Source organism: Phasianus colchicus, chromosome 15, assembly GCF_987193195.1.
Source record: "Phasianus colchicus chromosome 15, bPhaCol1.hap1.1, whole genome shotgun sequence".
Taxonomy (NCBI): Eukaryota; Metazoa; Chordata; class Aves; order Galliformes; family Phasianidae; genus Phasianus; species Phasianus colchicus.
Genome location: NC_143450.1, coordinates 489,086 through 515,105, shown reverse-complemented (window position 1 = coordinate 515,105; position 26,020 = coordinate 489,086). Strand labels below are relative to the sequence as shown.

General features: G+C 48.9%; 1 protein-coding gene and 1 pseudogene across 4 annotated transcripts; both read right to left on the bottom strand.

Annotated features, from left to right (window-relative positions):
• Window positions 1–3,400: 3,400 nt before the first annotated feature.
• Window positions 3,401–6,085, bottom strand: LOC149915807 (uncharacterized; annotated as a pseudogene).
• Window positions 6,086–18,711: 12,626 nt separating this feature from the next.
• LOC116237737 (uncharacterized) lies at window positions 18,712–25,177 on the bottom strand. 4 transcript variants are annotated; one of them, XM_031607091.2, is made up of 7 exons: window positions 23,000–25,177; window positions 22,588–22,711; window positions 22,049–22,111; window positions 21,714–21,800; window positions 21,112–21,449; window positions 20,690–20,766; window positions 18,712–20,567 (listed from the first exon to the last, which is right to left on the bottom strand). In XM_031607091.2, exons 1-6 carry the CDS (start codon window positions 23,225–23,227, stop codon window positions 20,728–20,730), a joined length of 879 nt encoding a protein of 292 aa, XP_031462951.2. In that variant the 5' UTR covers window positions 23,228–25,177; the 3' UTR covers window positions 18,712–20,567; window positions 20,690–20,727. The 4 variants fall into 4 exon arrangements, with proteins under 4 accessions (XP_031462951.2, XP_090007116.1, XP_090007115.1 ...); XM_090150990.1 differs by lacking the exon at window positions 21,112–21,449; XM_090150989.1 differs by lacking the exons at window positions 18,712–20,567; window positions 20,690–20,766 and having other exon boundaries at window positions 20,773–21,449; window positions 23,000–23,183; window positions 23,521–25,177.
• Window positions 25,178–26,020: the final 843 nt, after the last annotated feature.

Here is a 26,020-nt window from a genome sequence, read left to right as displayed (position 1 = left end):
TCAAATACTGGATGCCTTTCTCAGCAGTATTCCAGCTTTTCATCCCAGGCTCCAGCTCAGTTCTGAAGGGATATCTTTCCTTCACAGCTAATAACATTCATTCCACAAAAGGCTGGTGACTCCATCCAGACATCTACTAATCCCTCTGTCAGTAGCTGGTGGGCTTCATTACTATTTAGGGACACGCTACCAGCCCCACTGTCCCAACACCAAAGCAACCAAGCGACAACAGGCTCACTTGGGTGTAAAAACCAGAGAACTAGCCAATAGTTTTAACAAAGAGAAAACACAATGGCAACGATCTGAGGAGGAAGGGTAATTTACTGAATTTAACTAAATCAACCAAACGAGAGAGATAAGAGTATCAAAAAATGAGAGTCAAACCACGATAGTGCGAGGGAAAGCACATGCTTTCTCCACTGCGAGCTGACACGGCTGAGCCGGGCCAGATGGGGAGAGACAGACGCTCCGGGTCCTGGCCGCAGCCCTACCCTACTGCCTCTGCCCGCCAGCTCCTCCGGGGATGCCACCCCTTCCCTCCCATCCGGATACTCCAAGAGTCCACAAAAGGCAGTAAATGGAACCAAAACGTTAACTCATTAACTCCCAGTGGTCCACATGATGTTCTGATGTGGAATACAGACAACAAAAAAATCACAAAACCACAATGCCTAGAGGTGCCTGAGGGTTGGGGAACACTGTGGCGGCCTTAGGGACAGTGCTGAAGGATGAGGAGGGGATCAAGTGCTGGAGAGTCTGCCAAAGGAGCTGTATGGATTGGGACACTGGAATGTCCATCTCAGTGTCCATCTGGGGACATAGGTGGGACCTCCTGGTCTGGAGGACAACCTGATGTCCCCTGAACAATCGGGAACAATGGGGAGCTGTGGGGACACAAGAGACTGTGAGCACTGGGGACAAGTGGGTGACACTGTCCCATGTCCCCCAGTAATCCTCAAGGACACACTGAACACTGAGCTTCCTGATTATCACTTGAGGCTGGGGGCACTGTGGCTACATGGTGACAGCAGGAGGGGGAACGCCCTGAAACTTTCCCACTGAATGACTCTGAATTGATCCCAAGAATGGGAACCTGCTGGGGACAACTGGGGTGAGGGGGACATTGGGAGCTATTGGGGACATCAGGGGACACTGGGGAATGGGTGGTCAGGAGATAAAGAGGAAAAGCAGGAAAATAGCCCCACAAATGAGGAAAAGCCCTGGAAAAAGGGGGCATCTCCCTCCTGGAATATCAGACATGGAACAGGATGTGTCATGCTCCCGCACCACGTGTTTGCAGCCAGTCGCGCTCTGCCCTGCAGGAGGTTTTCCTTTCCCTTTGCAATCCCCCGCAGCAGCACCCAGCTCCATTCTGCATTTGTTTTCGATCTTCTCACTATTTCTGAGGCCAGCTGAATCCCCGCTCCCGGTCCCCATAAATCCCCAGCCTCATATTTAACAATATTTTCCCTATTTTTTGAAAAACGGTCTCTAAACCAGGTGTCTGAGTAATCTGCTTTATTATTTATTACTACATATTTTTTGCTATAGTACTAATTCCTGCAAACCACACTAACGTATTAGAGTTTGGGTTTTCTGTGCAATCCTGCCTGAAAGCAATGACCTTGGGACTGGTGGTGTATTGTCACTCTACTGCCACCACCCATGTGGGTGCAGGGTATCACTGGGGCCCTCTGAGGTGGGACAGAGTGCGAAGCTGTCCTCAGGGTAGGGACAGAGACTGGGGTAGTAGGGGGGACGAGGAGACATGGGGCAGGGAGTGGCAGAGGGGACAAGGGATGGCAGAAGGGACCAGGGGACAGGAGATGGCTGGACAAGGTCAGGAGGTGACAGCAGGGTCAAGCAGACAGGGTATGACAGTGAGTGGCAGAGGGAAGAAAGGTGACAGGGAATGACAATGGAGATGAGGGGAGGAGGTGGCAGTGGTGGCCAATGAAAACAGGAAAAGAGACTCCTGCGCCTCCTTCACTCCACCTTGCACAGCTCATGGATATGGTAGATTTCACAGTTGCTTGTTTTTTAAATCAATCTTTTATGGGGAACCATACAGAAAAAAATCAGGTTTGTTTGAGCCTCTATAATTTCCACGATAGCTCATTCTGGTGTCCAGAATTTCATACTATTTCCCAAACATTGGCTGAGGATGTGTCAGGGACAAAATGGAGGTCACCATTGGGGCTGTGCTGGGGACATGCTGAGGACATCCTGGGGTCTGGGGGAGGAGGTGGCCAGTGAAAACGGGAAGAGAGTTTTGTTTTATAAAAATGGTTTTATTTTATAAAAATGTTATCACGTGACGAGGTTCTGGCTGCAGGTCTCTGGGGGGTGACTGCAAACCCTGGGACCCCAACCCCTACTGAGTCCCCTCACATCTTCCCAGGACCCCTCAACCTCCATGGGACCCCCTCAACCCCTCCAAAATCCCCCAATGCCAATGGGAAATCCAGCCTCAGTGGGACTCCCCATATCCTCCCAAATCCAATAAGGCCCCTGGAAAAAAGACAGGACCCATGGGAACACACACCCTCCCTACCCTTGTTAGGACTCTCCCCATTAAAACAGGAGCCAAGAGAACCCCACAACCCAATGGGACCCCCAACCACAATGGGACTCCCCAGTCCTCCCAAGCCCAGTAGACCTCCTCCAACAAATCATATAGGAGCTCCTGGAGTCCCCAGTCCCAATGAGAGACCTTCTAACCCTCCCAACACCAAGAACACCACCTCCCCCCACAATCAGGACCTCTAGGAGCCCCTAACCCCAATGGGATGCCCCCGTTATCCCACTCTGATAGGGCCCCACATTCCTCCCGTGTTTTCCTGATGTCCCTTGGCAGTTTTGGTGCACCCAGCATCCCCCCATTGTCCCCTCCCTAATGGTTCTGTGCCCCCATGTCTCCTCGGTCCCTGGCCAAGTGGCTCTGGGGCCCCTGTGTCACCCTCAGTGTCCCCTTTGTTCCCCCCCCCCAGTTGCTCTGGGTTCCCAGTGCAGAAGTCATCGCTGAAAAATCACAGTTGTGTGTCTGCATCTGCAGCTTCAGCTGGAAGTCCTAGGACATTCTCACACCTCGATTAGAAAGGAAACAAAAGCAGGAAAAATACACTGCAAGTTGATTGGCTGCTGAGGCAGCACTGACTTAAAAAAAGCAGAGCCCTGTACAGCATCCCCTAGGGAGGGCCACCTGGCAAGAGATTAAATACCTGCATCTTGCTCTGCAGGTCATCAGCTCGGTAATTCATCATGCTAGAAAGGGGGGAGAAAAGGGGACAAGTTGATCTCCCCCCACGCACAGTAGAAGACAGTAACTTTGGCTAAAATAAAATTTAAGAACCCTCTGTGTAGACAGAACTTTGTCTCTTTTAATTAGGGATTTGGGACAAATTTGAAGAACAAGAGAAGGGGAAAGGGGATGGGGACATCATCCTCCAAGGGAGAAACAGGACAGCACAGGGCAAGCAGTGGATTCCCAAGGTGGTTGTGCATAAATAAAGGGCAACAGTTGGCTTCTCAGTTCTCTGCTCACGCACACTCACACTGGGTGAGCTGCACCCCGCAGCTGTCAGGGCTGGGCAATTAAGAATAGCACATCACAAATAACTTGGGAAACCAAGGAATCCACCACGGGTGACATGGAGATGTCCAACAGCTGTGACTCGTGCAGCGTGAACTGCGAGCGGTTCTCGTCTACCTCAGCCAGGGCGAGCAGTGCCTGAGCAGTTCTGCGCATCATGTCCATGCTCATCGGCTCGCAGGGCGCGTTCTGCTCGTGCACCAGGCCGGCCTGGCTCTGCCGGCACCATGCAGCGGCCAGGCTGTCCTCCAAGAAGCCCAGCAAGTCGCCAATGCTCCTCTCCTGCAAGTCAATCGCTCTCACTGCCAGGCTGCCCCCCTGTGCCAAGCTGGCCAGTAGGACCACAGCCATCTCTTGGCACACCAGGCTCTCTCTGTCACGGAGGAAAGGCAGCAGGGTGCCGTACAGCATCTCCAAGCGGCTGATGGAGGGAGCCATGAGAATTAAATCCACGTTGGTGTCCTGGGTGCTGAGTTTGCTGAGCATTTCCAAAACCAGGTTCTGAGGGGAGAGGACGGCATTCGACCCCAGCGCTGGAAAAGGGTCCTGGACCTCTGCTGGTGGACATACTGCCCAGTGGAGGAGTCCGTCCAGGATGGGCAGGCAGAGGCTTTCTGGGAAAAGGGACAGGTCCAGCTGGCCAGAAATGTTGGCCAGCATCACCAGTGTGTTCTCATGCAGTGCCTGCAGGCAGTCCTGTCACCACTCCTGGTTACAGCTCAGCCCTGGGTCCTGCTCAAGCTCCTCTCTCTCAGAGCTCAGGGCTGCCTGCTTGCGCTCTGGGTGCTCATGGTGTAAGAGCAGCAGTTTCCCCAAAATCAGCAGCAGCCTGGCGTGTTTGCACATCTCAGTGTCATTGCCTGGCACAAACGACAAACTCCTGATGATGTTGGAGACACAGATGCAGCGCTTCACCAGAGAGATGAGCACCAGTCCCAGGTGAGGCAGAGGGGTATCTCGTCTCTGCTGGGAACGGTGCGATTCTCCAGAGCTCTGGGCTGCTGCTGCGGCTGCCCCTTCCCGACGCTGCATGGGACACTGTGCATCCCCCCTTTGAGCTGCTTGGCAGATGGGATGCAGCTGCTGTCCGTCGGTTGCCTGGAATTTTATATGGAGAGTAAAGGCATCGGCAACATGAGCCAGAAACAGGCAACACAGACACAGTGGGGAGAAATCTGAAGACACGGCTGAGCTACCCAGATCTTCCTCTAGGGCTCACCACCCAGCTCATAGGGTTCAGTGATCTTCTTGCTGGCCATGGTAGAGGAACTGGACTTATTGAAGGAAACATATCAGGACTGAGCAGCACAAAAACACCTGGATCACATCCCAGATGACTTCAAACAGCAGTTGGAGTTCAAGGTTCTGCTGTTATATTGAGATCAGCTTTCTGCTAGACCCATACTTGTCTCAGATCAGGTCCGTGTCAGTTTAAAAGACAACTATGACTCAACAAAGATACCAGGGAACCAGCTGCTACTCGCAGAACATGCATTTCTAAAAAGGAAAGGCTTTCATGAATGCTAGAGAAACCAAGCAAACCTCACGGAAATGTTGCAGAAACACTTCTTTGAGAGACCTCCTGTGGCCTCATTTGCTCAATACATCAGGAAACACCTCAGCCAGCTGCAAATGGCGTTCCCCAAAGCTGCAGCACGATGTAGATTTTGGCACAGTCTCTACTTTTCTGAGACCACTTCTAATTCGAGCAACAGTCTCCTTAGCTATGTACTGCATTTGGAGACTTGGAGAGACCGACCCCACCAGGAGCATCTGATCCGGTCCATTCCCTCCAATTAGTAACGGCAAGGCCAGCCCAGCATTGACATGGGGACAGACCGATCTCTGCAGACGGATAGGGAGGACAGTGCTGCATCCCGGCTGCTCACACCTGGCAGGAGATGCCAGCACATGCCACTCTCCAAAAGAGAAAACATCCCAACAGAGGATATCGCACTGCACTGCTGATGTAACACTGTGCTCAGACAGAGCAGCAAGGTCACATACTGCGCAAACAGCACGTTAATGGCAGCTCTGCTCGCAGTAGAAGGCAAATCACATTGGGTTTCTCTCGGGAGGTGCACTCACTACAAGATGCACTGTGTCATTTACAAACAAAAGTTTTACCTTTGACTGGAGTTCTGCTTTTTGGGTCTCTTCCTTATTTCTTCTTTTAGTTGCAGAAGTTAATTTGATATCCAACACACCCATTGCTTCAGGACTTGCTGCCACTCCTAGGAAGTCACAGGAATCTGTGACATTGCTTTTCAGTCCATCCCGTGAAGTCTTCAAAGCCCAGCACTCAGCCCAGCCTCACCTGCAGAGCTGTTAGCCATATTCCCACCCGTGGGATAAGGTGGGGCCTGGCAGTTGATCACACCAGCCATGCTGTTAGTTTCCTGTCCGTAAGGAGGTCCAGTGCCCAGCACTCCCCCTTGATTCATACTGGGATAACTGGCTGGCCTGGAGAAGGCAGGGAAAAAACAGGCGTTCACTTCAAATAATGATGCTTTGATTGGTGTTTGGGCTTCTAATGTTACAGTGAAGGGAGAGGAAAAAGCCTTCCAGAAGGCAAATCTTTAAAGAAGTGCACGTTGACTATCACCCCAGCTTTGGGTTACTGCAGCCATGGCTTTCAAAGCCAGCTATGACAGAGGGAATGGATTGAATACGTTGAGACCAATGCCTCACCAGTTCTGGATGGTGTTGGCAGCAGCATAGATGGCGGCTGCTCCTTATGCTCTGTGAGCCATACCACCTGCTGGGGGGCACATCCCTGCCCCCAGCTGAGGAGGAACACTGCCACGCAACTGGCTCCCTGCTGCTGCTGGGTTCATACTTCCTCCCAGCCCTGTGCTGCAGAAGTTGGCACTGGGCAGAGCGCTGTAGTTGGACCACATGGGATAAACTCCTAAAGGGGTGGCGAGAGGGGAAGATGGCATCGTTCAACTGGTTCGTTCATGAATCACCATGCAGTCCTCCTATCAGCAGATATTTAAAGGTCACTCATGGAGAAGAGAGAGAGACTTAGGACTTGTGCTAAAAGTCAAAGCGCTTGGATAGGAGCCACATAATATGCATTTTGACACAGCTAAGTAACAACACCAATTCTAAAGCTGCCTGGCACTCTCCCAAACTTCAGTTAACCACACTGAGCTATACAGTACAGCACAAGATGTAAAAAAGCCTCTAAACCCTTTCCAAAACATATAACATGTAATTTCATTTCCCTGCGTAGCGAAAAGGCTCTTTAGCACACTGGAGGTGCTGCCTGTACCTTTCTAAGTGAGGAGGAGAGATGCAGTGGTTAAAAGTACAGCTAGCCCTGAGAGCAACATTGTTTATCACTCCGGGCATAATACACAGAGCACAGGTTGTTCCAGCTCAAGGAGTGGACTCTTTTGCATTGCCCATGGGTGAAGAAGAATCAAATCAAAATGCTTTCTCCAAAGACAAGACATTGCATCTGACAGAGGCCTTTCCCATTTGCTGCATGCAGTTCTCCCCTTGAGAAGCTGGCCATGCCTCACCTTGAGGGCTGTGCTGCCTGGCCTGGGGTTTGTGGCTTCCCGTGCAGTTCTGCTGATATGGCTCCACTGCAGTGTGCATCTGTCCTCCAGAAGGCAGATGGAGAAATAAGGCTGAGCCGGGCTGGGGAGAGCTGTGCTGGGGCATCTGAGCATTCCTCTACAAGTAACCTGGTCACCCAGGGAGAGGAGCTGGCAGTGAGTAAAGGACCCAGAGGTGCCACCGGAAAAGCGTGTCTTTAGTAACAACAGCCCATAGGGCCCACTAACAGAACCCTTCCAGCACCATCCGAGGCACGTTTGCAGCTGTTGCTAGTAGGGTGCCAGCATTACCCACTAAGATAACAGATTCCGTTTCCTCTTTCACCCAAGGAACATACCTTCAGCCACCAAAGCTGAAACTCTGGGCTCATTTTCCCTTACTCTCACACAGGGAAATGCCACCCAATAGTGTCACAACCACCCCTCGTTGGGAAGCTTAAGGTCGCGGAGCTTGGAAAACCAGCAGTCGTAGGAAAGTCTTGCCAAAGCCAAAGGAAACATCTTACAAGCCCAACTACTGTCCTGCATTGAACACTCAGAGGCTGAAGGACTGGCAACAGCTGAACGTGCTGCCAGGCACTGGAACGCTTGCAGCAAACAGTGCTGGCACAGCCTTCAGGTGCTATCTCAGCACAGAATGCACGTCATCAGGCCAGGCACTTCTTATCATGCATCTAGCTTTACAGACAGATTTGTACCATGAGGTCCAAACCCAACTCACATACTTGGATCTCGCTCAAAGCCTGATTGGTTGATGGAAGGATATAGGGATGCTGTTCCACTGCACACCGGGCGCTTGGTGCGGCACTGGATTGCCTGCACCAGATGGGTCCTGCAACACAGAGAGACAGATCAGCCACAAAGAAGGAGACTCGCCTTATTGTCAGTAACGTGTTATCCAGCAGTGCCATGTTGATGAGAGGTGTGATTCCTGCACATGAGAGGAGAGAAGCTGAGAGTGCAATGCTGTTTTCCACCTACCAAGTCATTTTCTCAGGATGCCAAACACCAAGGCACAGAGAGCTTTTCTAACTAAACCCTTCTAAAGGACACCTTCCAACTCTGATATCTGTGTTGATTGTGCCAGAAATGACACAGTATGGTACCCAAACGAGGGGGCAGGGGAGTTCATCCATCTCAGGGAAAGGGCTGGAAGTCCTGGCACGACTGGCTCAACAGTGCCTGTTAGTTCATGCTGGAAACAGCAAGGTTTCTTTTCCGTGACAAGAGAAACCATCACTGCACACTGTGTCCCACCAACAGCAGGCTTGGAGCTCTGTACTACATCCTCCAGGTGCACAGAGACAGCACAAGAGCTGCTGAGATGGGCACAGATGTGACGGTGAGCTCCAGACACCGCTGCCTTTCTGCTTAGGGCTCACCTTCCTCACACTGCTTCCCCAATGGGAACCACAGGGGTTGGACTTGGGGAAAAAAGCTTAAGCTGCAAAAAAAACCCAACAAAACAAACATCTAGTTCTATCTCCCTCCACACACAAAGTGCTTATCTATGATCTCCCAAGTTTGTTCTTACTGACAAACTGCATCATAGCAGACTGTTGCCGTCTCTGAGCCAACGCAGCTCACCGAAGGCACGCTGCCAAGAGCCCACACTCCTGCAGACCACCCGCTCCACTTCACCTGCCAACTGTATTCCTCCCCTTTCTCAACCTAACCAAGACAACTAAGACCCCAGCCACAAAACCATTTAGTGTGGTTCTGGAGTGGTCCTGTTGCATCCTGCCACAGGCCAGGAAGTACAGTGGCAAACAAACCCTCACTCCATCATAAACGGCCACCAGATTGGTCAGGCACAATCTGCCCTTGGTGAAGCCATGTTGGCTGCCTCCAATCACCTCTTTGTCTCGTATGTGCCTTAACATAGCCTCTAGGAGAATCTGCTCCATGATCCTCCCAGGCACAGAAGTGAGGCTCACCAGCCTGCAGTTCCCTGGGTCTTCCTTTCTCCCTTTCTTAAAAATGGGATAACGTTTCCCTTTTTTCAGTCACCAGGGACTTCACCAGACAGCCATGATTTTTCAAACATGATGGAGAGTGGCTCGGCAACCACATCAGCCCTCTCTTTCAGAACCCTAGGATGGATATCATCCGACCCCATGGACTTAAATACGTTCAATTTCATGAAGAGGACTTGGACTTGTTCCACTGTTACAATGGGACAGAAACCACTCCCCACACCCTCATCTAGAGGCTCACAGTCTTAGCAGACACGGGAAGCCTGACTACCTGTGAAGATTGAGGCAAAGCACTGATTGAGTACCCCAGCTTTTTCTATGTCTGACGAAGCCAGCTCCCCATTACCTTTCATCACAGGGGGAACACTCTCCTTGGCCTGTCTCCTCCTGCCTATGTACCTGTAGAACCCCTTCTTGTTATCTTTCACATCCCTCATCAAGGTCAGCTCCATCTGTGCCTTGGCTTTCCTAATCTTATCCCTACACACATGGACAACAGCCCTGTATTCCTCCCAGGATACACAACCCTGCTTCCACTTTCTGTACATTTCCTTCTCTTCTCTCAGTTTAATCTGCAGGTCCTTGCACAGCCACCACGGTTGCCTGCCTCCCCTGCTCAACTTCTTCTGCTGAAGGATGGAGAGCCATTGCACTCTCAGAAGGGTGTCCTAAAGAGCTGCCAGTTCTGCTCTGTGCCCATGCCCTTAAGAACAGTTTCCCAAGGGATCCCACTCAGCAGTTCCTTAAGCAGCCAGAAGCTTGCTCTCCTAAAGCACAGGGTCCTAACTCTGCTTTTTGCCAGGCCTGCATTCCTCAAGATCACAAACTCCACCAAGACTTGGTCACTACAGCCCAGGCTGCCTCCGATCTTAACCTTTCTGATGCTCTCCTGTGCATTAGTGAGCACCAGGTCCAGTAAGGCTTCACCTCGGGTTGGTCCATCTACTACCTGGACCAGGAAGTTGTCCTCAACAGACTCTCCAGGAATCTCCTGGATTGTCTGCCACCTGCCACGCTGCTATCCCAGCAGGTATCCGGGTGGTTGAAATCTTCTATCAGGACAAGAGCCCACGAGCACAACACCTCCTGCAGCTGAAGCAAGAAGGTCTCATCAACAGGCTCCTCCTGATCAGGTAGCCTGTAGCAGAACCCAACCACTACATGCCCTCAGCTGGAACCGATCCTTGATTTTTACCCACAAGCTCTCATGACCTGATCATACTTTCCCAATTGTGCCACAGTTTCTAACTCCTCCTGTTTATTTCCCCATGTGAGCTGCAAGAGACTCCCAGAGCCCACTGACAATAACTTCCTGGCCCAGGTATTAGACAAACTGACCAGAGGAGAAGGGTTACTGGGCCAGGAGCTCACAGATTCAGAAGAGATCAATAAAGAGATTAAGATTAGAGGCAGGTTGGGCTGCAGCTACCACGCCCTGGTCATATTTGTGATCTCAGGGAATACGTGCCTGGCAAAGAGTAGTCAGGACCCTGAACTTCAGGAGAGCAAATTTCAGGCTGCTTAGGGAGTTGCTGTATGAGATCCCCTGGGAAGCTGTCCTTAGGGACAAGGAACAGAGCAGAGCTGGCAGCTCTTTAAGGACGCTCTCTTTCTGAGAGCACAAGAACTCTCCAACTTCCAGAATAAGAAGTCAAGTAGACGAGGCAGGAAATTGGCATGACTGGGCAAGTACCTGCTGGTCAGACTGAGGGAAAGAAGGAAATGTACAGGCAGTGGAAGCTGGGTTGAGTGGAATACCCAAGGGGTAGAATACAGAGACTCTGTCTGGATGTGCATGGATGGGAGCCGGAAAGCCAAGTCTGCCCAGAGAAGCAGTGGGTACCCACCCCTGGAGGTGTCCAAGACCAGGCTGGAGGGGCCCAGGCAGCATGACCTAGTGGGGGACAGCCAGCCCACAGCAGGGATTGGAACTGTATGGGCTTTATGGTCCCTTCCAACCCAAGCCATTCTGGTATTCTATGATTTCCATCTCTTAAAATAAAAAAAAAAAAAGAAGAAGAAGAAAGAAAATAGAAAAAAAAAGCTGCCTCTATTAAAGCACATCCAACCCTCACATTGGTACTCCATTTAAGGAGAGTCAAAGAGAGGTCACTTCAGGACAAAAACATTCTCAAATAACTCTGTAAAAAAGAAGAGAGAAAGCACACAGCCTTAAATAACAGAATCACACAGTCAGAACCACAGAATGATAGGGGTTGGAGGAGACCTTAAGGGATCACTGAGTCCAACGTCCTGCTAAAGCAGTACCCTAGAATAGGTCACACAGGTAAGTGTCCAGATGAGTCTTGAATATCACTACAGAAGGAGACTGCACAACCTCTCTGGGCAGCCTGTCCCAGCATTCTGTTGTTCGGACAGTAAAGAAGTTCTTCTCTGCATTAGTATGGAACCTCCCATATTTCAGTTTCTGGCCATTGCCCCTTGTTCTATTGTTGCTTGCCTTCAAAAAAGGAGGATGCCCACACTGACTCAACTCTCACGCTTCAGACAGTTATCACCGTGATGAGATCCTCTTTCAGCCTTCTTTTCTCCAGACTGAACAGCCCCAAATCTCTCAATTTCTTCTCATAGGGGAGATGCTCCAAGCCTATTATTACCTTTGTGGCTCTCCATTGGACTCTCTCCAGCAGTTCCCTCTCTTTTGTGCACTGAGGAGCCCAGAACTGGACATAGCACTCCAGCTGTGGCCTCACCTCCCTCAACCTGCCAGCCACGCTCTTTGCAATGCACCCTAGGATCCCATTAGCCTTCTTGGCCACCAGGGCACGCTGCTGGCTCATGGCCAACCTGTTGTCAACCAGGACCCCCAGGTCCTTCTCCACAGAGCTCCAGCCCCTGACTGTACTCTTGCACGCAGTCCTTATTCCCCAGGTGCAAGACTCTATACTTGCTCTTGCTGATCTTCATCAGGTTCAACTTCAATCAATTTCCAGGAGAAATGACTTAATATATCTTCATTCAAAATATCGCTGTCCTGATGACAAAACATGTGTTTTCATTTTGCCTTTGATTACAAAAAGTCAGTACGGATTTTAGAAAAAAGTCTGTCTTGTTAATAATTATCAAATATTAGTTTCTTAATGAGAGTCCAGGATGCTCACGTGCCAAGCAATAGAAATGTTTTCGTAATACTATTCAAGTCCCAAGGTTAGTGAATTCTGAGCAGTTTGGCCAACTTAGCACATTGAACAGACTGCCACCAAGAAAGCTGGGTACTCCTTTGACAGAAAAGGTCTTTGGCAAATGTTCTAATTTTATAAAAACACATTTTACCCTAACAAATCTGAATGAACATTCATAGCTGCCTGTAAAAACAATTTTTAGAGCAACTGATGTATTTCCAACCAATTCCAAGACAAAGCTGTTAAGTTCAGCCCACAAATATTTAGCAGTCATAACAGACCAGAATTAAAACACTAAAACATTACATTCCCCTTCCATCGTGATAGCAGAGCATCAACCATCATTTCTATGGACTTAGTCTTTACATATGTAAGAGATTAAAAAAATCACAGCACAACAAAACTCATAGATTTCACAAAATGTGACTGCTAAGAAAAAATGGCTTTCATCACACTTCATAGTAAATTTATCTAAGAAGTCATTTGTTTAAAGCGTTGCCTCAGTGAGATTCCTTGGGTCACGTCATTTTAAGAGCACTCTTCATTATTCAAATATAATGAAGCATTCTGCATAGTTGTGCTGGACTATAAATCACCGCCGTAAAAAAGGCACGCTCAGCATGTTAACAGACTGGAGATCAGATTCTGAAGAGTTTTTTATAACTACACATGCACTTTTATCTCTTGCACATACACACCAGATAGCAGTTCATACACCTTTCACAAACTCCATCATTATCAAACTTGGGAACTGACAGGGGGAGGATTTTAAGCAGTATATGGGAACTGCTGAATCACAGCCTGAACCTCTGATTGACCACCTGAGGTAAGGAATGAGTCAGCCACGGGAGTACTGGTGAAGGCAATTCACCTGTGCTACCGCAAGGGATGGAGCCTGGCTGCACCTCTTCTAGATCCCATTTAAGTGCTGACTGCCACCGTGAAGGATCTCTTCCTGGAGATCACTTCTTATGGGGAATATTGCAAGCTTACAATATTAGTAAGCATTTTCCATGTATTATCTTCCTGTTGTGATGATCTTACTTAGCCTAACTTTCCTGTATATTTCTTAATTATAACATCTGTATATTCATTGATTATATAAGGTGACTTTAAAGAGCATTTTGCACTTCATGTCTAGTGCTACTGTAAATATACTGTGTGTATAAAAACTCACAGCAGTTTCACGCAGCGTGGAGATATGAGGGAAATCCAGCAAAAGCAGAAAGGAGAGCCTTCCAGGTTCTTACAGAGCTGATCTCTAACACTGTACAAGTCTGGCACCAGACAGCTGCAGCCCTGCCAGCTTAGAGCACCTGCAAGAGAGAAGCTGCTCAGCACACCAGCAGTAGCATTTGTTGCAACCTCATTCAGGTTAAGAAAGAATTAAGCATGCATTAACATAGAGAACTAAACAGTATCTTCAGAAGAAACTGCCATTGGGTCATCTGAGAGGAAAGCCCACTGTCAGAGATGAGCAAAAGGAATCTAAAGGACGTGTCTTCCTCCTAAAGCTGCTAGGATTTTTGTTTTGATTTAATTTATACTCGGCCTTTCAGTTTAGTAAGCATCAATACTTCCCTATGGCTGCAAACTGCAATCTATTGGGAATCTATTTCACACCATGGGTTATCCAGGTGTGACTTGATCTGGATTTACAGGATAATTACTTGACTTCAGCCTCCCAGAAGCTTGGAGGTATAGTTTTACTTTGGGGCCTATGACTCCGTGTCTGCAAGAGAATTTCTGGGCAGGTCCTGGTAAGGTTTAAAGAACAAACAAATGATATCAGTGCAGTGCAGCTGGCAGTAAACATGGTACTCTGGATAAGGCCCCCAAATTCTATATGCTTCCGTGTGCAAAATTTGTAACCAGTAGGAGTAGATGACGAGAAAGTTTCAAAGGCTGCATTCCAATCTGTAGGGTTTTGCCCCATAGTTTTATTGCCTCTTGTCACTTTATCGCATAGCCATTCAGATCTTTGAAGCTGAGCCAGAGAACACAAAGAGAACAGAAGGAGACCTAATCTACAATTAATCTAGTGTAAGATAAAGTATTTGAGAAATTCATAAATTATTTCCACATTCAGGATGCAAATCTGGAACATATAGCAAGCGAGTGAACCTGGTGGAATGCTATTCAACCTGGCCGACAGGAAAATCTTGAAGATGAGTGACATTTATAGCAGAAAACATAAAAGGCTGGTACTCTCAGCTTCCTCCAGACTTGCTAAAAAGGTGGGAAAGTGACAAAGAGGAGATCAAGATCAGGCAATGTGCTTAAATCCTAGCAGCAATTGCAGCACTGCAAGCAGTTACTGCTCCCTAAAACTACAGTGCGTGAGTTCACTACCAAACTTCACACAGCTAAGAAATGCTGGTACTCCATTCTGTCACAAAAGTAAGGTGAGTTATAAATTTGGTTAATGCCCTCTATCTATTCATATGTGCTGTTTCTTCAGTCTGTTCATTTTCATACTTAAGATCCCCAGCTGCACTGAACTGTGTATGAGAATTTAAACCTTAGATGTTATTTTAAGAAAATCTGTCTCACCCTATAAGGCATCGTAAGAACAATTAGAAAAGAGAAACAAGCATGAAGGGTAGTGAACTCTTACCCATCATGAGCAGAGGGTGAAAAATCTTACTCAAAATCCACAATGACAAACAATGCTTCCATGCTGATTGCATTACAATGCCACAGAACGGCCAAAAACTCCATCAGCCAAGTACTGGCAGAAAATAAGAGTACACATTTTTAGCATTTCATCATGAATTCAAATTATAGTCTCAGTTTACTGTTAAAATTGGAATGGAAAAAAATCTCTATACATGTATACATTAGTTTCCAAGTTGCCAGACATCAGTTTTCAATGGAGAAAAGCCACATTTGACATCTGCTTTCTATAGCAGAGTCCATCTGACTGAATTATTTTGTTGAGGTTAAAGACATTCAACTGCTTTGTCTTTATGAAGCATTTCCTGATATGCATCGAATTTGGCAGCCAGCAAAAGAGAAGGCTCTAGGGAGACCTCCTAAGGGTGGCCTTCAGTATCTCAAGGGGGGCTGCAAAAAGCAAGGGACAGAGTCTTTAGATTGGACATAAGGAAGAAGTCTGTTACAATAAGGGTGGAACTGGAACAGGGACACTGAGGGACCCTGGGGCTCTCTGGAGCCCTGAGCACTGGGCGTCAGGGCCTGGGGATGGATGGGATGGAGGGCACCTTCCATGCCTTGTTCCAGGGGGACCACTGCCACCCCCAGACCTTCCCTCATGCTTTGGACAGCTGTGCAGAAGAGGAGGGTCTCGAGGTGTCCTAGGGATGGCCCAGGGTCACTGTGCAGATGGGACAGGGGCTGTGGCTGCTGCCCCCAGGGGACCCACATCCTGTCCTGGGCTGCTGCCAGCCCCTCTCCTGCCCAAACTCCTGGGGCACAAACCCTGCAGGGACAAGGCTTCTCCATGGTCTGTGACACCTTTTGACATCCTCTGCTGACCAGTGGAGTCCTCTGAAGAAGAATGAAGACCCTGATGATCACTGACATCCTCCAATGATCAATAAAGACCTCAACAAAGCCACACTCTGTGTGTCTGTGTCCTCGTCCCCATGCTCAGCAGGAACTGCTCATATCTATCCCTGCCTGGCAGAGGCCAACCCTTAAGTGCTGGAAGTGGTCCCCAGCTCCGTGCCCCGCACCTCACGTCCTGCACCCGTGGCCACCTCCATGGCCATGACGTCTCCAGGTCACTCTCCTTTTACTCCCTCCCTTATCACAGCCAATTGCCCCTCACTTGGATCTGCTTCAGCCCTCTTCCCTCAGTCCCAGTTCCCCTCCATCGTTACCCAACATGAAGTCCCCAAATCCCCTCCCTTAGGCACCTCAAATCTCCTTTCTGATGATCGATGACACCCTCTGTTGATTAGTGAAGCCCTCTGCCGGTCAGTGAAGATATCTGATGATCAGTGGAGCCCTCTGACAGCCAACGAAGCCTTCAGATGACCACAGTCACACTTCTATCCAAATTCTGTGCTTGATTAAATCCGAACAAATCTTTATACCATAATGAGCAAACCAGAGAGGTCGGAGCCAGGTTGCACCCGGCGGTGCCCAACAGCAGGACTGGAGGCACTGGGCACACACTGCAGCGCAGCAGGTTTCCCCGCAGTGCTGCCACCGCCATGCTGCTTCCCCCTGTTTGAGCTAGGTAGGCTACACAGCCCCTCCAGACAAGTGCACACCCGGAGGTGCCCGTCCCATACAGTGCGTCCAGCAGCTGGGGGATGTTGGGATGGTTGCAGAGAGCCAAGAACTGCAGCTCCTCCAGCTCCTCCTCACTGATGGTCTTCCATCACCACTGCTGCTGCCAATGCCTCTGTCGCCTCGTTTTGTGCCTGGAGAATGAGATGGTCACGTGCTGAGCATCGGGTGTGTTGATGTGGGGGCACTGGGCAGTACTGGTGGCCCTGGGAGGCTATCAAGGGCCGCAGAAAGCACTGGGTCAGTTCTGAGCTCCCCAGCTCAAGGCAGGCTCTCTTGTGCAACTGCTGCAGGAAAGCTGCTCTGGGGGGAGGTTGTACTGAGGTCATCTCCAGAGGTCTCTTCCAGCCCCTGTGCTTCTGTGACAGCCAGATGTGTGAAGGGAGACAGTGAGCAGGTGGATGTTTGGTGGCTTTCCAAAGTGAAAGCACCACAGCCCTGCGGTGCCACCACGTTTGAGTGTCATCAGCCACGTCCCTCCCTTTGTCTCCATTCATTGCAATGGGAGCTGAGTCGAGTGCACCTGCAGAGATGGAGCACCCACGGCCTCTCTGGGCAGCAGTGTCAGGGCCTCAGCTCCCTCTGTGAACAACTTCCCCCTGACTCTGAAGAGTCATAGGTATGTTATAGGTTAGAGTTTTTTTTTTTTTTTCCTGTACCATAGGGCTCCAGTTTTGGCTTTGTTTATATCACTAGGTATTGGATAGCAAATTAAGTTCAAGGCAGTGCAGCTGATGCACTGGGACAGCAGTAACATTCCTTGTGCTGCTTGGTTCCCAGGGATCACACCACATTCTAGACCAACCCAAGAGAAATTACACTCTCCTGTGCAGATCCTACACAATCTTTCCATAACCCCTAAGGACTCTCTTCCAAGAGTATGGACCTCAAGCTCAGCCTCTTTCAAATGCTGAAAGAAAAACAATGGCTGTTAAATTTCCTTTACATTTCTTGCATCTTACAGTACACATGGTTTAGAAAACACTATCACAAGCCTAACATTGAATGGGCTTCCAAGCCTCAAATAGCAAAAGTAACTTCTCCCAGTTAGGTAGGGAATTATCCATGTTTTCCTATATAAAAAAGATAAGAATGTTTGCATGGTAACAGAATGTTTATTATCAGACAGCCACATCCGGATGTCCTCACAAGCAAGATCTCTGCAAAGATGGTTGTCCGATAGAATCACAGGCTGATGAAGGCTGTCCTAGAATTAACAAAGCCAAGTGTTTTATAGAAAGCTGCAAAACAAAGTAGAGATTTTTACACAATGGAAAGTGTGCGCTCAACTTAAGAGGCAGCCAAGCCAATCTATTCATTTGTAGCACTAGAAGAGCACACCTATTTGCTCTGAACTTCACCAAGAACTTACATGGTTCATTTAAAGCACAACACTTCCCAGCTTTTGCTGAGTTAATTTCTGCCATGCTGGCACAGGACAGCAGCTTATAGACAAACACGGAGGCTTTGGAGGTAAATGATAGCAGAAGGTGAGGAGGAGGAGCTCAGTTCACTGAATATCTCAAGAAACTGCAACATGAGCAACTGAGCCAACGTAGTGGCTCATACTTGCTGTTTGTGGAGTGCAAAAGAGCTGGCAGAAAAAAAAAAAAATCCAAACACAGGGAATGAATGCATGCACTGCATTTAGGACATGAAACTACAACAGCAGCACAACACAAGTATCACACTAGGAGCTCTCTAGCTCTGCCTTCATCTTGATGCTCAGCTGTTCCTGTGTGTAATACTCCACACTTGGACCCTGCAGAGCCCAAAGGCCTCCATGGCTGCTGTCACTAAGCTGGAGATTGCAGGGTGCTGCGCCTGCTGTCTGTATCTGCTTCCAGCTGTCATTTGCAAGACACTTAAGGTCAACCAGCTTCAAACCGGAGTCAGAAAACACAACTGAGAAAAAAAAAAAAAACACTCTTTTTTTACTACACAGGCTTTGATTGTCAGTAAACCTTGTTCTGCTCTAGCAAACAGGTGGAAACAATTTATTTGCACGATCAAAAGGTGGAGCCTGGTTCCACCACCCCGCCTCCCCTAACCTCATTTAAGGGCTGCCTGCAGCCAGGGAATGGGCTGTGCTTGTTGGTATGTTCCTGTGTGGTGTTTTGTGTGCCCTGTTCCTCAGAAGGGGGTGAGTGTTTTTATGGTTATTTACTAGATTGAGTCCTTTTTCTGTCTTGGTTAATTTAAAGCTCTGTCAGCTCTTGCTTTTGTCTGCAGTTGATACCTTTGTTTAAGTTCTAGGGTTTCACTAAAGAATGTAATCTCAGTCCCTCCTTCTTCTCTTTCTATCAAGCACTGTAGCTGGTTTGTTCCTGCAACTCTTCTGTGTTTTTGACTTTGTTTATATCACTAGGTATTGGATAGTAAATTAAGTTCAAGGCAGTGCAGCTGATGCACTGGGACAGCAGTAACATCGTTTATAAGCCCTGGCTGAGTAAAAACTCAATCATGCAAAGCAAAAGAAAAAACAGAAAAGTGCCATTAGAGGTAATACTTCAGGGAGGGCACAGGAAGCTTGAGATATTTCATTCATGAAAATAGGGATTTCACTTAAAACCTCTCTGTGTCTGAGGTCAGTGTGTCCTGAGATAATAGTGGCTGTAGTTGTTAATTTCTTTTCTTTACACTTCACTTGCATTCTGGGTATAGGGGGTTGTGCCCTGCGGCTGCCCTCTTCTCCAAGCTGAACAAGCCTAGTTGCCTCAACGTTTCACAGGGGAGGTGCTCCAGCCCTGTGATCATCTTAGAGGTGGTGTTGAACATCAGAGTGTGCACTGCACATGGGTGTGTGGAGGGTATTTTCACATGAGTTTTGTGTGTGTGCACATGGCTGTGTGCACGGCTGCAGCTGCACCTTCATGCGTGTCTTCATGCACGCTGGTGTGTAAAGGGGTGAGTTTGCACACGTGTGTGCATGAACATGGTGTGTGCATCAAGGTCTTTGCACAAGGCTGTGTGACTTAGCACACACTTGCATGCATGTGGATGGAGTGTGCACACAGGGCTGTGCAAGGGTATGCTTGCATGTGTGTGAATGCACAAGTATGTGTGCAGGGAAGTCCTTGCATGTGGGAGTGTGGTTCTGCACACGTATGTGCACACAGATGTGTGTGCAAGGGAGCAGTGGAGGTTCCTGGGAACAGGAGATTCCTGGGAGAGGCAGAACTCGCACAAGAGTGCTGGAGAGCGCAGGGCCAGGAAGCACAGCTCTGCAGCACTGTGCTCTGTACAGCAGCCTGCAGGAGGGCACTGATAGAACCAGGACACAGCATCATACCAGGTGCTCCAGAGGAAACAGTGCCCTCCCAGCCGAAACAGGGACAGGCTGGCAGGCACTGGGGATCTGCACGACAGAGGGATGCCTTCTGAGTGCCACATCAGGAGAACCTGGAGTGCTGTCTGTAAGCAGAACAGTGCTGGGATGGCAGCTTGGTGGTCCTAAGCTGCAGAGATGCTGCTCTGGACCAACAGTCTGTCATTTTTTTTTGAGAAAACACTCACCTTTTGGTGAACTTCGCTCATTATACACTCATCATAAAAGCAAAAACCACTCAGTGCTGCCCTGGGAAACTCAACAATCTCTACGGCATTGTTCTCTCACTCAGCATGCTCATGGCCAGGCTTTGTTACGTGCAGCTCTTTGCACGTGCTCTGCAGACAGTCTGTTTGTAGGCAGTGCAAGGGACTGCTGCCTCTGCTGCATCAATAGACAGCAGCATTTGCTGATGGAGCTGTGGGAGTTCTGAGTGAGTGCTGCGAGACTAATAACGAGGAGGTGGTGCAGCAGCTTACTGAGTGCCACTGGACAAATCAGGCTGTGTGCTCCTTGTCAGTCTCTAATTGTGAATGTTTTTTATTGACTACATCCAAAGTTGGAGTGCCGAGTTGGGCAGCACTCACAGCATTGCCCTGTAACACCATGCACTGCAGCCGCTGCCTTCTGACGCTCTTCCTCTCAGTCCTTCAGCTGCAGCTTCTGCATCATCTCGTCGAGTCTGTTCATCGTGGAGGACTGGAAAGAAACAAAGTGATGTAGAAATAGGACACTGCTTTCCTCGGGAAATCACATTTATGTCTGACAGACAGATGCCCTGAGAACAAGAAGAGCCATGTCTGTGCTCACCAAGGACTCACCTCTGCACATGCAGCAGCAGCTCTCATGGAAGCATTCTTCAGTTCCATGGTCCTCTCTTTTCGTCGCTGTCTTCTTGCTATAAGGCAAGAAAAAAGATGAATTTGTTTTGTCAACAGCAAAACTGCAGAAACATGGCAGAAACATTTTATCTGCCATAAAAGCAGATGGGAGAAAAAAGACAAAGGAAATTGGACTAGGAAGCTTCCCAGTGAATGACATTTCCAGTGGGATGTGCAGAAGACCACCATGGCGCTAATGGAAAGAGATAGACTTGCACATTCTGGCACCTCACTGCCTTTGCACTTCGTAGCCTTCAACCCATTTCCCCTCTACAGAGAAGGAAAAAGCAAAGCAAACCCTAAGCAAACTCAGCTTGAAAAGGGAAGCAGCACAGCATGGTGGTACCACAGCACCTGCTCACCTCTTTGCTTGGAGCTCCGTGCTGCGGCAGGCCCAGGCTGTGCTGCTGGAGCCGGCACGCTGTCTGTGCTCTGACCCCTTGCTCTCTTTCTGGCAGGCAGCTGCGCTGCTGTTGGTCTCCCTTCTTCCAAGCCCTTGCGTTTACATCCAGCCTGGGCCTTGGAGATGGAGTGGGGGCACATGGCAGGGGAAGGTCTTCCCCTGTGCTGGGACCTGCTCTTCTAGGAAGCCCTCCAGCCCGTAGAGGAGCTTCAGCTGCTGTTTGGTGACAAGCTCTCTCAGAACGGACCTGCTGCACCACTTTCACATAGATATTGCCATTTGGCTCAGCACCAATCTCTGTTAAGAAAGGAGAAGCAACAAGATTTAACAAGAGCCCAATGCTACTTTCAGTCTGCAAAATGGGCCACAGGACATCTCATCTGGAGTATTCATGGTCATGGATCTTCGGATCTCGGGTGAACTGTGGATTCACATTTCTAATCAGTGCAGGAATGCCACTGTGATTATGACCACAACAACAACAGACCCAGTAAGGGACAGACAGAAAGCCTAACTAGAAAGGCAGTGCACTAAACCCTGATGCCTGTTGTGTGCCTGTACCTCTCTTGGGTGCCATGTCACACTTGGTGCTCCTCTGCTGCCTTTCTGCATGGCTGCGCTTCAGAGGAAGGCCACTGGCATCAGCTTCTGATGGAAAGAAAACAAAATCATGAAGAGCATCTCCTTGGAGGAAGACTTCAGCACGATCAGCCACAAACTTCTGGTCCTCAAGCATAGTTTCTTCAATTGGCCTTTCCACTGCTACAGTGGTGTGCCACTTCTGCAGTCAGCACAGAGCTGCAGGGCCCTTTCTTCTCTCCTCCATCACACACACTGCCCTTCATGCAGCCCTATTTAGAGGCAGGTACCCACACCACAGCTCACGAGCTTCTTACCTGGGGAGGCTTTCTGTTTCCCCCCATGCCCAGCACCATTCCACGGATGTGCAGGCTCTGTCCCTACAACAACAGATTGTGTGTTGATTTCATAGACACCAGGAGCAGCACTGCCCTGTTAGCCCATGTCCACCCCCAAAAACCAAAAGACACTGTTCTACAGCTGAAACAGAAACTGATGTTTAAACTGCAACATGCTTACACAAAGCATTACTGCTCTCATTCCTGCTCAGATGGCAGCAAAGGAACCCTGGTCTGCCTGGACAGCTCTGCGTTTTGCAGAGCAAAGGTGCACTAGCAAACAAATGATGCAGAAGTTGAGGAAGGTATTCTTTGGCCCTAAAAGGAATTCACTCAACTTAAAGCACCATTATTGATACACAGACATCTGTCTCGCTACTGCCATCCACTGCCACTGTTGGCATCTCTAATGCTTCCACAATGGTTGCTTGACATCCCCTGCAGAACTGCACCCGCCCGGAAGTAATACTCAAAATTCATTTCTCCATCCTTCATGACAGAGGTCTGAAGAAACTCACTTTTGTATGGCAGTAAGGACGGTCTGTCCCCATTGCATCCCTCTGTGTGCTGCAAGGTGCTGTTGGATCTCTGGCAGCCTGCTGGCTGCTGCTCCCAAACATGGGGAACTGCACCATGCTGCTTCTGAAGAGAGAGATGAAAAAACATTGGAAGGAAGGGGCAGCCAAGGTTTGCAGAGAGCTTCCAGGTTGTGCCAGAGATGAAATATCAGAGTGCTGGGACATTATTTATCACTAAGGGAAAATACAGCCTGAGTCATGTCCACGCCATTAGCCCAGGCTGTCAGCAGTGAGCACAGAATTCAACTAGTTACTGAGATCACAAAGGACAAGTAGGGTTCCCCCTGCTCTGTCCCTTCCTTTAAAAATGAGAAAAAAGAAGAAGAGCCAAGCAAAAGAAATCCAGCCATACCTTTCCTCTCACAGAGCAGGAATTGGAACTGCGGTCATTTCCTTGCTGAGACATGACCGCTGTGTCAGAGGAAGCTGAAGTTCTTAGGGCTCTCTCCACAGGAACTTCTCTGCTCTTGGAAAGAGCTGGCTTCACTCTTCCTGAGACTGCCTCGATCTCTGAAATCTCCTTTTGGACAGGAACCCTGCAGAAATTATCAACAAGTGAAAAATCATGAGGAAGAAGCATTTTTTCAGCTTTCTTCTGCCATGCAATTTAGTCCCTTGAGGATGGCAATGTCTGGAAATCAGCTGGCTGCAAGAGCTGCCCAATGCTGGCTCCAGCTCGTGTCTGACTGCCATGGCTTGTGTCAGCAAGTGCTCTTCTCCATCTCCTCAAAAGCCCACATCAAATCGTGGGATGGAATCTCAACAAGAACATGTTTCCTCTGGATACAACCATTTGAGCTGGGAAATCCAGCCCAGCCCAGCTTTTCAGCTGAGACACCTCCTGGCAACCAGCCAGCACCAAACCCAGCTCACCTGGTCACTGCTCAGCCTGAGCTGTGTCAGCTCACACGCTGCAGCGGTGCTTTTGACTCTGACGGGCTCTCACAGGGTGTTTTCTGTCAAAGGGAAGGCTCAATAACAGCTCAGTCTCTGCGTGCAGCACGCTCACCAGAGCACCAGCTCTGCTCACCAGCTGTGGCACAAACGCTCCCACCCCAGCAACGACTGTGATCTCAGCGAGTGCCCGCATCACTTCTGTGCCTTCATCATAAGTGAAGGAAACGGACGCCTCTCAGATCCAAATTTTAGGAAACCAACACCAGGGTCACCCAGTGGGGTTATTTGAAGTAAAATAATGCAGAAGTGAGGATGACTCTTGTGCAGCCCAATAAAAAACAGGAAAGACCAATATGGCCTCATTGTGGTCAATGGAGCCCCGGGGGAACTAGTAGGAAGCAACAGGAATGCACATCAGTATGCCCCAGGGCCGGTGCTGGCCTCTGACTGTGGCTTTAGGCCCCAGGGCTGATGTCAGCCTCCTGGGCTGTAGCTGTGGCTTTAAGCCCCATGGTTGCTGTCAGCATCCCTGGCTGTGGCTTTAGGGACTGGTGTCGGTGCTGGGCTCTCAGTCTGTGGCCCTATGGCTGGTGCCAGCCTGTCTGGCTGTGGATGTAGCTTTAAGCCCCAGGGCTGGTGCTGGCCTCTCTGTGGTTGTGGCTTCAGTCTTTGGGCCCTGTGCCAACCTCTCAGGCTGTGGCTGTGGCTGTGAGCCCCGTGGCCACTGTCAGCATCCCCGGCTGTGGCTTCAGGTCCTGCGGCCAGTGCCAGTCTCTCTGGCTGTGTTTTTAGGCCAGGGCTGGTGTTGGCCTCTCAAGCTGTGGCTATAGGCACTAAAGCTTGTGCCGGCCTATAACAACATGCATTTTAAAACAGTTCATGTAAGTAAATGAAAGCAGGAGAACACTGAGTTCTTCTGGGTATTTCTAGAATTGGGATAGAGACAGGAGAGTGTGCTCAGCTGTGTGTGCTTGGTTGTAGACAGCAATCTCTGCCACATTTGTAAACATCGTTAAATCCTTGTTATCCTGCTTTACAGGAGTAGGGTGTGACAAAGAAGTCAATGACTATCAGTTTACAGGAGGTAATGAATTTAAACAGTTCCCCTTCTTCTTCCCTTGGCACTTAGGTTACAGAGTTCTCCTATGCCATGTGCTGGTTTAATACCTCTAAGCCACAATATTGATGGGTTCAGCAAAGCTCATGGCAACAGGCTTTGGTCATCCTCAGATCTTCATGATGAGAGAGACTAAAAGAAAAAAGTACAAGGTAACAGTCATATAAAGTCACAACTTTAGCGCAACACCTTCTGTTGAGATTCCCACCAGTGAAGAAGTATTAGTGCCACTCCTTGCTCCTTGCTGCTAGGATGGGGTGTTTGAAGACTGACGCACATGCCGTGATCAAATCTCTCTTGCAGGAATAAAGTGCTGAGCAAAAGGAATGTTTGGGCCAGGTGACCTCAGAAGTCTGGCTGTTCTGGATGATGGCAGGTACCTGATGGAAACAGGTATTCTTGTGACTGTTCAGCTTTTAACACAAGTCATGTGTGCTGCAGCAAGAACTGTTAGGCTCTGAAATGCCTTTAAACATGCACACTACCTGTTTCTGTCCTGCTGTGCCATCTTTGGTTTTTTTTGTTTTTTTTTTTTTTTTTTTTATGCAGGAATTTTTACTAGCATGTATTGGGCTTGTTCACTTGTAGAAGGAACAACGTTACATGTAGTTTTCACAGAGAACTTCTGTTATGATTTCTTTATGATTTTATCCTAACTATCAGAAGGAGTGCTGCAAGGGCCCTGCCAATGCCGGTAAGTTCCTACTCAGCTCTGCGTGATGGACCCCACTGTGGAGGGAAGTGTAAAGGATGGAAGTTCAGAGTCCTCTCTTGCCAGCTTGACATGTTGGATTTTGAGCTTATGAAGTGTGCCCTGTTTTTCTAAGGTGTTCCCTTCTGTTTCAGAGGAGAAGGGCTTCAGGGTGATACTTCTCTTGTGGCTTGCAGATGCAGTCCTTGGCACAGACCTCTCTCAGCCTTCAGCATTGTTTCCTCATGCAGACTATTTTGCAGACTGTGGGTGTCCCAGATTCAACCTTCTATTTCTCTAGTCTGACAAATATTTTATTTGGAGGAGGAAAGAAAGAATGTAGTTTAATGAGAATAACACTTGAGTGGTAACGCAGTGAGGTGAATGAGGGCCACAGAGGCAACTTGGTGCTGTTGAAGCACTGTCCAGTGACAAGGTCGGAGGTAACACCTGCTGGCAGATGAGGAAAATACTTCGGGACCGAGGTGAGGAGAGAATAAAACACGATGACTGAGCTGCCTGCAAAGAGCTTCTGGGGGAAGCTTGGTGCCAATGCTGAATTTCACGTGATAATCTCCTGTGCCTGTTCTATGTTTATTCCATCCTCCATCTTTCCCACAGCCGTACATGGAACTCTGGGCAGCAGATGTTTCTGTTGTTGGGGGTCC

Excerpts from the sequence above, each read along its gene's own strand:
- LOC116237737 (XM_031607090.2), bottom strand. The coding sequence starts at position 23,227 with ATGCTTCTTCCTCATGATTTTTCACTTGTTGATAATTTCTGCAGGGTT. Across the intron at positions 22,712-22,999 it reads CCTGCTCTGTGAGAGGAAAG|AAGCAGCATGGTGCAGTTCC; the intron begins GTATGGCTGGAT and ends CTCTCTCTTCAG. Across the intron at positions 21,801-22,048 it reads GAAACAGAAAGCCTCCCCAG|AAGCTGATGCCAGTGGCCTT; the intron begins GTAAGAAGCTCG and ends TCTTTCCATCAG.